This window comes from Oenanthe melanoleuca, chromosome 5, assembly GCF_029582105.1.
Source record: "Oenanthe melanoleuca isolate GR-GAL-2019-014 chromosome 5, OMel1.0, whole genome shotgun sequence".
Classification (NCBI taxonomy): domain Eukaryota; kingdom Metazoa; phylum Chordata; class Aves; order Passeriformes; family Muscicapidae; genus Oenanthe; species Oenanthe melanoleuca.
In genome coordinates this window covers 24,755,254-24,768,449 of record NC_079339.1, presented here as the reverse complement: position 1 = coordinate 24,768,449, position 13,196 = coordinate 24,755,254, and the positions used below count along the sequence as shown (strand labels likewise).

At 36.7% G+C, this 13,196-nt stretch overlaps 1 protein-coding gene across 2 annotated transcripts in view; it reads left to right on the top strand.

Moving 5' to 3' along the window:
• The window catches only part of INO80 (INO80 complex ATPase subunit), a 64,134-nt gene that overhangs the window by 15,175 nt on the left and 35,763 nt on the right, over window positions 1-13,196 (top strand). For both annotated transcript variants that reach the window (XM_056493571.1, XM_056493572.1), the window contains exons 9-22: window positions 338-541; window positions 1,801-1,996; window positions 2,196-2,263; window positions 2,583-2,792; window positions 3,359-3,439; window positions 4,602-4,697; window positions 7,290-7,349; window positions 7,934-8,076; window positions 9,153-9,237; window positions 9,733-9,850; window positions 10,235-10,320; window positions 11,297-11,464; window positions 11,918-12,051; window positions 12,724-12,791. In XM_056493571.1, coding sequence (XP_056349546.1) covers window positions 338-541; window positions 1,801-1,996; window positions 2,196-2,263; window positions 2,583-2,792; window positions 3,359-3,439; window positions 4,602-4,697; window positions 7,290-7,349; window positions 7,934-8,076; window positions 9,153-9,237; window positions 9,733-9,850; window positions 10,235-10,320; window positions 11,297-11,464; window positions 11,918-12,051; window positions 12,724-12,791 — 1,717 coding nt within the window. The remainder of the gene's footprint in view (window positions 1-337; window positions 542-1,800; window positions 1,997-2,195; window positions 2,264-2,582; window positions 2,793-3,358; window positions 3,440-4,601; window positions 4,698-7,289; window positions 7,350-7,933; window positions 8,077-9,152; window positions 9,238-9,732; window positions 9,851-10,234; window positions 10,321-11,296; window positions 11,465-11,917; window positions 12,052-12,723; window positions 12,792-13,196) is intronic.

Genomic DNA, 13,196 nt, shown 5'->3' with positions numbered 1-13,196 from the left:
AGAAAAGTGTCAAGAAATAGGTGAGTCAGAGTAGGCAAGCCTTGAATTTGTTATTCTGAGTCCCTTTTAAGGACCTACCTCTGATCAGCGTTTTAAGTATTACTCTATGCTGAAACTCTTCAGATTTTGTCTTCTCTACTATCTCAGAATTTTTTTGGAAGATTACATTCTCTCATGTCATTTCAGAAACATTGCTGCTGAGTAAAGTGTTGCAGTTTTTTCTCTTCTGAAATATCAGACTTAATTAAATAATAATTAAATCTGATAATTGCTTATTGCTAGCTTTCTTCACAATCTGCCCATTTTACCCTTATTCCTAAATCTTGTCTCCCTCTAGCTTGCCCACCAGTGCATGAGGGAGGTACGTAGAGCTGCTATCCAAGCACAGAAAAACTGTAAGGAGACTCTACCACGAGCACGTCGTCTCACCAAGGAGATGCTTCTCTATTGGAAAAAGTATGAAAAGGTGGAAAAAGAGCATCGGAAACGAGCTGAGAAGGAGGCTCTGGAGCAACGCAAGCTGGATGAGGAGATGAGAGAGGTATAGCAAAACCAAAGATTGCTGATACTTAATCTGCTGAGGAGACACAGAAGTGACTGGATAATTAGTTTCTAAATCCAAGCCATGAAATTCAGTTATTTGTTCTGTGTCAGTGCTATTCGACATATTTTTTCTGATATCTTATTTTTGTTTACATAATTATTCTAATGTTAGCAAGAGGTGATTAAAAAAAGTCCTTCAAACTGCATGAATTCTTTATAATTCAGTGAAATTGAGGAAGAAATTAGAGAAGCAGTGCATGTCTCACAGACATACACAGCTCAGTGTTGGTAAGGGCCGATGTTTTGTGATGTTTTGTACATCTTTCTGGGTCCAAAAGGGAGGACACTTTTGTTGACATTGAGTTTTTTTTCTTGTCCTTTTTTTTTCCCTGCTGTAAGCTGATACTGTAATTGTATGGGGCACAGAATTTTTCTGTGCCTGCTTTTCTGTTAGCCAACTAGCAACTTCCTGAACTCCATTACAGAGTAAAAGGGATTAAATTTGAGAAAGTTTCCTTGTAAAAGCACTCTAGTTTATCTGTGGTTTTTACTTTAGTCATGTATAACCTTATATGAGGAAAGGTTGAATCTTTAGAATGCCTTATATTTAGTTTTATGCTTAAATTATACTTGTATTGTTTATGTTCCTCTTTTTCTTGCAAATTCATAAGAATGTTGTGAAGTTTTCTGCTGACTTAGGTTAATAGGCATTTTTTGCCAGAGTCTAAGGGTGAACAGAGCTTCTGCAAGGTCTTACTGAATGCTGAGTAATGGTAATATCTCAGCTGTATGACCTATTGATATATTTCTTGTGTACTACCATAATTCCCTCTACCACTAGTAAGTAACAATGTGGGAGTGAGGTTGCTGTGAGAGTATTTCTTAGCTGCTGAGTTCTTTTACTATAGAACACTAAAATCATGCTGTTTTTTGTTAATATTTTAATTTTTCAGTGTAAAAAAAAACTTTTAAACTTTCTTTATTAGATTATGGTGTTTTTGTCATGATTACTGAATTTAAAAAAACTTTTAATTTGCAACAATTTTATATTTTAATATAGATATTTATGGAGTTGGTCAGTGTTCTTATGTGCAACTAATAATGTAGTACTTAGCAAAGTGATGTGCTTAACATAATCTAGATTAGTTCTTGATACGTTATTAGATAAATTTTTTTGTTGTTTCATTATATTTTTAACATTGAACTCTTGTCTTGTCTCTTTTTCCACTTCTTCTGTTTTTCCTTTTCTTCTCTTAGGCTAAGAGACAGCAGCGAAAACTTAACTTCCTGATCACACAAACTGAATTATATGCCCATTTTATGAGTCGTAAACGAGATATTGGACATGATGGGATACAGGAGGAAATCCTGCGCAAACTGGAAGACAGCTCTACCCAAAGGCAGATTGATATTGGTGGAGGAGTAGTGGTCAACATCACCCAAGAAGATTATGGTAAGTGATTCATCTGCAGTCCTTTCCTTGCACTCTTTTGAAATTTACTGTGAAATTTACTCTGTGAGTTATTGTGCAAACTTAACAATTTCAAGCACAACATCCTTGTCTGCAAGAGGGAGTGCTGTAATTATTGGAGTTTATCTGTTTGTTTGGGTGGTTACTGCTGCAGAGTCTAATATGGATATGGTATTTTCAGATAGCAACTATTACAAGGCCCAAGCTCTGAAGAATGCTGAGGATGCTTACCAGATTCATCAAGCCCGGGTATGTATTTTTTGGATCCATGAAGTAAGAGAGCAAGCAAAGTAATTGGCAGAGACCACAGTGCTAGAATCTTTCATAGCAGCCGAGTCAAATAGGTTAATCCAGGGGCCATATTTGCATTTAATTCCCTTGGTACATTTTGTGCTAAATAAATAGAAAACCAGAGTATAAAGATTTGGGCTATAGGAATAGGCTCATTTTCTCCTCGTTTCTGGCAAGTATCATGTTTTCATGTGAATTGTAAAGCCTTTTACACTACAGTTTCTTGTTAAGTTAATGTATTCCCCATCTTATGCATTACCTTGCTCTTCCTGTTCAGACCAGATCATTTGATGAAGATGCAAAGGAGAGCCGGGCAGCTGCTTTACGGGCTGCTAACAAGTCTGGTACTGGGTTTGGAGAGAGCTACAGCTTAGCAAATCCATCTATCCGAGCAGGAGAAGATATTCCACAGCCTACCATTTTCAATGGAAAACTGAAAGCTTATCAACTGAAAGGCATGAATTGGCTGGCCAACCTATATGAGCAGGTATATTAGTCCATCTTGCAAATTTTCATAACTTCTGGGGTTTAAAGTTGGACAAAAGAATCTACTGTTTTTAAAAAAGACTGTGTATAGTTGATCTTTAATGTATTTGGAAAAAAGAAAAATCTTAGGTAGTCCACGTACCAGTTCTTGATTATTTAGGACATAACAGTTTGAATGGGGCATTGAGTTCAGTATTCTTCGTGTGGTTTATACAGCTTTTTATCACTTAGATCATACATGGAGGCTTCCTACTTGAAGTTGCATACTGTTTCAGGCTTGGGTCAGCTGATAAACTGCAGGCAGTCTTGTCTTTGTGACTGTGACCAGGTCACAATGGGATGATGAAGTGCAGAAATGTTTAGGGGAAAAATTAGACTGAGAGATCAATCAACTACAGTTGAGATCAGTTATCTCTCAGGAGCAGATGTAGGAAATGATAAAATTTCAGAGTGTCAGAGTTGTTAAAGTGGGGCTGTTCTCACTCAACTCAGTAGCAGCTATTCTGCCAGTTCTTTGTAGATTAAAAAGTAGTAAAACAAAGGTGTTCATTTATGGATCTTTTGCAGGGCATCAATGGAATCCTGGCAGATGAAATGGGTCTGGGTAAAACAGTACAAAGTATTGCTCTCCTTGCACATCTGGCTGAGGTATGTGGATTGTAGCTTGTTCCTGGGTAGTATGCTTGATAGAAGATGCATACTTTTGACATGTTGGAAATGAATTTTGGATTATAAAGCTTAAATGTCTGAAAAGGTATTTTATACATTGTTTTCAAGTGGGGCCATTGAAAGAGTTACAAATATGTATCTGATAGTTGCAAATATGTAACTGTATGTCTGTTTTTGTTTATATATAGTTTCCATTTATTCACAGAGTAATATCTTCTCATTTGCGCTCAATGTAAAAGCCTCAGGAGAGAACAAGTTGTACAAGATGGTTCACTGAGTTTTACAGATCAAAGTGCTCAAATTCTGAGTTTCGTGGCAATTAGCATTAATTTCCATATTCCAGTGGGGTTTTTTAGGAAGCGTAGTGATTCCTCTGTGCCAGAGCAGGCAAACAAACATAATAAACAACAGGAGCTTACTTCTTAATGCAGAAATAGATACATTTATTTAAAAAAATAAAGATCTTGATTGCAATCCAGTCACTTGCCCTAAATAGGAGATCTCAGTGAAGTGATACTAGAAGCGAAATTAGCTGCGTTAGTGACAAGTGACAATTGTGTGCATTTCTTTATGTTAGTGGTACTGGCCAAAATATTGTAAAGGTGTGCAGAGCTAAAGGTTCTTCAGCTCATCTGTATGAAAGGAACAACAAGATAACCTTGTCTTCCTGTGACTCTGCACCTTGAGGTTTTTGGAAGGTTACACAAGGCTTTATTCTTCTGCTCCTTCCTTATGAGGGGCTGCTTGTAACTGCTAATATATTAATGGATCAACTCAGTTATTCACCAGAGAGGCCTGTAATTTGTGATGTGGCAGAGCAAAGTGTTTCAATGCCATCTGAGGTTCTTTTCCTTATCAAAATGACAGGGGCTGTTAGTAATATGAAGGTGGCAACTCTCAGAAACAAAGGAATTTGTTCTGGAAACAACTTAGCTGTTATAAAATAAGTCTTGGTTAAACATTAGATCTGCTCTGTTCAATTTTGTATCACCCTGCTGTGCTTAGGAGAGTTGCTGTGTTGCATACGGTTCTCTCTCATTTCATCTCACTGTCATTTAGTAGATGTAAAGCCACATCATACCATCTCTGTATCACTTCCTTTCAATTATTTTTTAATTTAATTTTTATGTGTGTTTTTCAGAGAGAGAACATCTGGGGACCTTTTTTAATAATTTCACCTGCCTCTACTCTGAACAACTGGCACCAGGAGTTTGCCAGATTTGTACCTAAATTTAAGGTAATAAGCATGTCTGAGGAAGTTCTTTCTGTTTTCTCAGAACCAGAAAGAAGTAAACAGAAACAGAGTAAAACATTTTGTTATCCTGAGTTCTGTATCACATATGGGTGCTTACTGACCTTGGAATGTGAAACTCTGCAATGAGCCTGTTTCTGGTATTTTTTCCATCATCCTGTTTTTTTTTTTTGAGTTTTTAATTATCTGGGGCTTAAAAATATTCTTTCTTTAATCATATGGCTTTCATTTTGCAGTGACATAGACACCTTCTCAGTAAGGAACTGTATTAGGTCAGCAAATGGATGTATAATTTTAATGTATGGGCCTGGCAGCAGAACCAAGAATTATATACCAAGTTTTATGTAATGTCTTTAGGGTTAGAGCTGTATTTTCAGTAATTCATATGAATTTGAGTCAGATAAAGATTGTATGTGAACAAACACTAAATAGATAAGAGGGAAGCAAAATGTAGTTTAATATTAAAGAAAAATAGAAGAATCATGGACATACAGTTAATAATCAGGAAGAAGGAGAGAAGTGAAGCACAGATAAATACAAAAAGATTGGAAGAAAACAAATGGAGTTTTTCAGATATATTATGAATGTGAAAACACAGTAAATAGAAATAGTAAATAGTAAATTAGAAAGCAAGGAGCTATCAGTTACTGAAAAACAAGCTGCTTATCTGTCCCCAGTGGAAAACATTGGAGTATTGCAAAGGAAAATTTGAAAAGAAATGTGTATTGCTAAAACAGTGCTGTAATTTCAGAATTCAGGATACTGTCAGAAGCTTGCTGTTACATTTGCAAAGAAAAAGAGATTACAGTTTAAGTATTTGGGTTGTTGATATAGTAACCTTTGATATGAAGAAGTGTTGATTGGTTTTTATTTGAAACATCAGATTTTCCTTTTTACAGAAAACAGTAGAAGATGCTTAGTTATGAGTAATCAGTATACCAGTGACATCAGGCTAATTGTTTGAATGTTTTGGCTATTTTAAAAAGTGCAGAGAAAAAGCTTTGAGTATATTACTATAAGTGATACGTGATTTTTTTGATCTAATGCAGGGCAAAATTAAAGGACTTAGCTTTTATCAGATAGCTTGCTTTGGAGATCCATGATGGGACTGTATGTTGGTTGTGGTGGTGTGTAGCTTGAGGTATCTGTATGAGGAGAAGAGAGAATAGTTCAATTATGCTAGAGCATAGCTCATTACTGGATTATTCAAGTGACTTGCATTTTGGAATAAATTGGCATTACCAAGCCTTGAAAGCAACTATTGAAGAAATACATTGAAACACAAATTGTGTTATTGAGGAGGTACTCGCAAAAAAAAAAGCCAACACAACCTAAAAATAATCCATTCATGTCTTTTCCTAGCCCAAAATAATGGGGGCTCTTGATTAGAAAACTTGAGAGCTGTTGGCCATTCTTTCTCTCGCTTCCTTTGATCAGTTCATTGTATAGAATAGGCAAGCTACTGTTTATGCTTTCTCCTTCTCAGGAATCAAATACAGCAAATGTTTGAAAAATGCAGTCAGGATGCTTGTGAAAAGATAGTTTTGTCTTTTTTGACTTAAACCTCAAACTGTTTATATCATTGTATAGCCGTTCTTTGGCATGCTGATCTTATGGCATGCTGATGTTTACCTCATCCATGGAACAAAACACATTTTAAAAAAAAGTTTTCTAAACTTACTGTCGCATGTTTACAACTTCGTTAGTCTTTTCAACCACTTTGTTTCCACCTCTAGTCGTACAGAAGTGTGCAGTCAGTTCTGCTTGTAGTAAGTAAACTAAAAGACAAATCACTTTTCGATCAGTCTGGTTGTTTTACAAGCATCCTTATTTCAAAACAATAGGAAGAATATTCAATTAAAGGCTTTTTGAACCTGTCATTGGAAGTTGTAAGACTTTTCACCACCTCAGAAAGTAGCGTTCTTCCTTCCTCCCAGACCCAGTCTTAGCTGACTGTAATTCCTTCCACAGACAGGAGATGGCAGTACAATGTTATTAACCAGTGACAGGAGTCAGTGCTCTGCAAAGGTCTGAGTAATAGGACCTCTGCCATTTTGAACTGTAGATTAACAGATTCCTCTGGCAGTAGTGCTTGCTTTTAAAGTTATTGTATTAAATATATACAGGCCAGACATTTTAACTTCATCTCAGGCATTTGGGGTCAGTTCTGAAAATAAAACCAACAGGACCATGCAGGCAACAAACCCTCTAGTCCTCTACGTTTATCTATAGCAGTTGAGTGCAGACCTCCTTCTGCCAAAAGCAAAGCATAATTTTTAATTTTTAGAAAAATCTGACTAGATGGCTTGTGCTAAATGCTAATGGGGATTTTTAGATTCTTAGCATAGCTTGATCAGGCCAAGTTGCTTGATGTGCCTTTTCCTGCAGTGCTCGTTTTCAAAGTATTTTTAGATGCTTTCTGATTTTTCTTGGTGATAATAAGGATAATTTCCCTTTTTGTTGTTCTGGAGAAAGAAGTATGTCATTTTGTAGACTACAGATATAAAATTCCTGAACTGGTGTCATTTTTTGAAAATAATGTCTTTCTATTTTTTTTTTTTTTTTTTACTGTTTCAGGTGCTACCTTATTGGGGAAATCCCCATGATAGAAAAGTGATCAGAAAGTTCTGGAGTCAGGTAATACCAGCATAAATGTGTGCTTTGACTTTCTTTGTGCAGAGTAAACCAAAAACTGTTGCTACGCATCACCAAACAAAACTAATGTGTGGATGCAGAGTTTCTTCATTCCTGTAGTAGCATTTTCATTGAGATAATGAGGTGGAAGACTTCTCTTGTGCTGAAGAGCATTATCAAACAGAGCAATTCAATGCAGTGTGGAGTTCAGATGAAGAACTAGAGATGTGTAAATAAAGCAGGAAGTTTCAGTGTCAAGGCCTGTTTATTCTGTTTGGGAACCTAACTCAGAATGCCCCTGTCCAGAATCCCTGCAGTTCTGTCAAGATTGTTCCTTATTTAACAATAGCATTTTGTAGGGTTCAGTACCCAGGTCTTGTCTTGCACGTTAAGAAGCGTGTGAAATTGTTCAAGGCGAAAGTCCAAGTCCACTGGTTGAGTAACTGTGATATAATTAATTTTAAAAGTCAGGTGGGGAAAATGCAGTAGTAATGAGAAGATTGTAAAGCAGAAGTTTGAAATTAGAATGAACTCTTAACAATGTATTTACATTATTTGGTCCTTTGTTTCTTCTTTTGCGGTTACAGAAGACATTGTATACTCAGGATGCTCCTTTCCACGTGGTAATTACCAGTTACCAGCTGGTAGTGCAGGATGTGAAGTATTTCCAGCGAGTGAAGTGGCAGTATATGGTGTTGGATGAAGCACAAGCACTCAAGAGTAGCTCCAGGTAATAAACTAACTGGAAACAAAATCTTTTCTGTGGATCAGCCTCTCGGAGGAATATCAAGAAAGCATCAAGAGAACATAAATTGATAGAAGTTAAAATTTATACATGTAAGACCCCTCAAGTATCTAACCTAGTTAAATATCTATATAACTCTTTAACACTGAATTAATCCATTAGGTTTTTTGCATTTTGATTTTTCCTAATATGTAATATGTAATTAAAAGGTAGCTCAGGAGCAGAAACTTTTATGGAGCACATGACGAACAACACAGTGTGAAATGCTGTTCACTTTCCTTTCTGACTACTCACAGAATTCTGCCTGGTGAATGGCCTGTAGTCTTTAGTTTATATTGCTTATATTGGCTCCATTGAATGCATTATTTTGATTACTTACTCAGTGGCATTTCCAGATATAAATGAAGGTCAGAACCCCATGAGTACTGTTGGCTGCAGTAAAGCCCAATCTGTGTCATGAGACTCTATGCCAGAAAGTTTTCTGTTTGTTTTCAAGTAATGGATTTGTCCGTCTTTACTTCTGTAATTGCTTTCCCATAACCTTTGTCCAAGTTGCCGCTGTACTCAGTAAATTGAGGACTGCTTTAGATGTAGGCTCATTCTGACCAAAGTTTGTCTCTTCAGCATTCTTGGGAAACCACCCCTCTAAGAGGATTTTAATGTATAGCTTGGCACTCCTGCCACTGTATCCTATACACTTCCTCTTGTAAAGTCTGAAAAATACATGACATTCTGATTCAAAACACCTGTTTCTTTTGGAAAGTTAATTATTCTGATAATGAGATTTTATTAGTAAGAATTTGCTTAAAAATGAGTAAAAAATATACTTAGAAAAATAAAATAAATTATACTCTTTTTATTTTTTATTTAATTGGAAAGAGGCTACTTTTTCCTGTAGCTGTCTTTTGAAAGACTGGGGAATAGCTGCAATAGTTTTGTCCATTGACTTCCAGAGATCATTTTGGGAAACTCACTGGAAGCAATTGGCCTTAAAGTACCTTATGTTTCATATCATTCTGCAGCTTTCTCTAGAAATGATTTTTCTTGCTTTTATTCACCAGTGTTCGTTGGAAGATCCTACTACAGTTCCAGTGTCGAAACAGATTGTTGTTGACTGGGACCCCAATCCAGAACACGATGGCTGAGGTATTTGGGAGCTCACAAGAGTGGATTTTTCTTTAGAACAAGAATAGATACTAAATATATGTAAACAGTTGAGAAACCTCTTGTATTTGTGTGATTGTGAGATCATGCTTGTAGGAAGCCACTGGCAAACAAACATGGATCAGCCCTGGGAGGGAAAAATATGAAAGCTTGCCACATGTTCAAATAAAAGTAGAACTAAAGATATTTGAAGTAATAGATTACAGGATAAAATCTAATTCTAGTGACTTTTCCTTTTGTTGACTGAAGCAATTATGCTGTGTTTCTCACTGCTTTCTAATGGCGTTTTTTAAAGTTGATAGCTGTAGTATTTTAGGGGGATGCAGGAAGAAAATGCAGTTGGAGTTTTGTTTAATTTTGCTATGTCTCAGGATCACTAGTAAAGAACTTGTAAAGAACTGCAAGTTTTTGGAATCCTCAATTATCTTATCAATAAGATAACTTTTGCTAATCTAGTGTTTCCTCCTCTCCTTTTAGCTGTGGGCCCTGCTTCATTTTATCATGCCAACACTATTTGATTCCCATGAAGAGTTCAATGAGTGGTTTTCTAAGGACATAGAGAGCCATGCAGAGAACAAATCTGCCATTGATGAGAGTGAGTGCAGTGTGAAGCTGCTGTCATTTTTGTATAAAGAATCTGTTGCCTTTTTGAACTAATAATGGCTAACCTTTCTGTGGGATATGGCATCTAAAGCAGAGGATGTGTAATGGGATTGGAACATTGCTGGATTGTTCTCGATAGTTTATGTTGTAGTTTCTGTTTCTGACTGTAATATAGCATGTGTAATGAATAGAAAAACAGCATGGCACAGTACTCATTTAGAAAAAGAAAAATCAGCAGAGAAATATCAACTCTATGCTGTAAGAACTCACATGGGAGGAAATGGCTGAGCAGCAAGGGACTTCATTTGTGGTAAGGTGTCATGTAATTTTCTTCCTTAAAGTAATTGTTCTTTCTTTCCCCTTCCCTTTATTTCAGACCAACTGTCCCGCTTGCACATGATCCTAAAGCCTTTCATGTTGAGAAGAATCAAGAAGGATGTGGAAAATGAGCTGTCAGATAAGGTGAGAAAAAGTATTTCTCTGGTATGAATATTACAGCTGTATTGTCATAGCTCTGTTCTAGATCTGATTTTTGCAAACTTGTTTGTCGGTTTGCATGCTTGAAATTTGACTGTAGACTTCTCTTTGAGCTTCACTTTCTTGCACCACATCCCAGCAATGTCATTAGATATGAATATAACTGAAGAACCTCTAATTAACAAACTTTTTTCCCAGGGAAAGCAGTTTGTTACCAGTTTAAAATTAAATATCTTTAGTCCTGATTAAGGTGACAGAAGTATCCCTAATGGCAGCGAGGGAGATTGATACAACAGTAACTGGGTGATGAGCATTTCAAGTTGCCTTTGTGAAGGATTTGACATGGGTTTAGGATTTTTTTTGTGTGAACAAGAGTGAGAAATACATAGTGGCAGCATCAAACTCTTCGCTCTTGTCAGTCTCTTAATTTCACATGGATATTAGCAATACTAGATGATCTTACGATCAGTCCCTGGGTTTTGGCACCATTGGCTGAGAGACATCTAGTTTGTTTCTGATATGCTTATTAATTTCTTAGTCTGTGGACTTCCCACAGACACTGTTGTTATGTGATGCACCTGTCACTATTGTGGGCTCTTGACCACTTCTTATCGTCATTCTAAGTGGGGAACTGTAGGATGGTAGAATTCAAGTCAGATTTTAAACTGATCAGCTGCAGGTGTGATGTCAGCTTCTTAAGAATGTCTGTTTACTTAGTTATGTTCGTGTACTTCTAAAGGTCTGTCTCCTACATCCTTATGCAAGCCTTCCAAAACACACCTGTCAGCTAAGTCCTTTCCAGGTTAGATCCTGAAATGCAGATCTGAATGCAGCTGCCTGTAAATGTATTTTTAAGGAAAGTTATGTTTTCTTCAAGGTGTGTTTCAACTTTATGTGCATTGATGTCATCATCTTTCATTTTAGAGATAGAAATGACTAAATCTTCATTATCGTTTTGCAGATTGAAATTCTTATGTACTGCCAGCAGACAAGTCGACAGAAGCTCTTGTACCAAGCTCTGAAAAACAAAATCTCTATTGATGACCTCCTGCAGTCATCAATGGGCACTACTCAGCAAGCACAGACCACCACTAGTAGTCTCATGAATCTAGTCATGCAGTTTAGGAAGGTAAGGCTATTTTAAACAATAATTTTTGAAAAGTATGATCATTCATTAGCACAGGACTAAAATACAGCTTTTAGAAAACACAATATTAAAAAAAAATCTTGCATAGGTAAGCAAGTTTGCGTGCAGTTTAGTTGTGTTTCAGATGCAGTGTAGCATGATGTTGGGTGAAGAAGAGCTTTAGCCATATTCATCATCTGCTGACTGGTTTGGTTACAAAGGTTAGTTTGCTTGAAGGAAGCCATTCATTTGGGAAGAACAGGTAATAGCTGTTATGTGAAGAGCAAAAGGTATGATGCCATATTCAAATCTGAGCAGATACACTAAAATAACCATGCAATATTGAGCAGTACTGAAGTTTTAGTGATCATTGGTCATGGAATTGATTTGGACTGTAAGTGCTGCATTGGACTAAGTTCATTCCTCCCAGCTTTTGACATGCTCTCTGTCTTACAGGTGTGCAATCACCCAGAGCTGTTTGAGCGACAAGAAACTTGGTCTCCATTTCACATCTCCCTAAAGCCATACCAGATTTCTAAGTTCATCTACCGTCATGGACAGATCAGGGTCTTCAACCACTCACGGGACAGGCAAGCCTATACTACTTCCTATCCAGTTTAGCATATTTAGTACTATTACACTTACTTTATTTTTGTAAGTCCTAATCACAGAATATCCCTTTGATGGAGTAAGAAAGTCAGGAAAAGGAATTTAGAGTTGTTGCTGATGATGTGTAGTAGAATTAAGCTTTAAGATTCTTAAAACAAAAAAACCCACCTGATTTCCCTGCAGTGAGTTTTCACATTCCACGAATCTATCAGTATCTGTCTGTTGCAACATGGTATAACTTGACCATCTGCTTATGTCTTGACAACCTTTAATGCTCAGCTTGGATGAGGAGAATCTGCTCAAATGCAGTTTGCTATTTTCTCCATGGCAATTCTTGATTAATTTTGTCTGAATTTAGTTATGAGAAATGCTAAGGGAAGAGACAGAGACATGTGTGAAGATAAGATTAGCTTTTCTAGAACATACAATGCAATTCCACAGTCAATTATGTGTCTCAGTGTCAAATTAGCACCAGTGCTTATAGACTGATGGCACTTTCCTTTTACTGCCCTGCAATTCCAGATTCTCAGAGCACTAAAATACTTAGGTGAAGAAGTGAATGGCTACTCTGTATCTTCTGCTGATTGTGTGACTGAACATGTTATGTGTTAACACTTCTTAGTGATACTTGGTTTTGTTCCTTTCATTTTCAGGTGGTTACGGGTTTTACTTTCGCCATTTGCACCAGACCACATCCAGCAGTCTCTCTTCCACAGGAAGGGTAGGTTTACAGTCCTAGGAAGCAAGTTGGATTTTGCTATGTTTTTTTCAGGGGGAAGGACTGAGAGGCCAGATTAGTTAGTTCTCTGAGATAATCTCATCAGAGTTTACTAGAATTTTGTTATTGTTTGTACATACATTTCATTTGCTCAGAGAGGAAAGGATGGAAAGCAGCTGGAAGAATTTATATATAACTTGTCATTCAGTTACTGCTTAATCCTAGTGCAGTATCTTAATTCAGTCTGTACTTGCTTCAAGAGATTAGTGCTACCTTTTTAGTCTAATGCGAATTTTTCACAGATTCAATTCTAAGAAATCTTGGATTCATTTCAGTACATTCTGTATTGTATCTTAAACTGCCAACCTACTTTCAGCTAGAAACTAGATGAGATGCAAGTGACCCAGA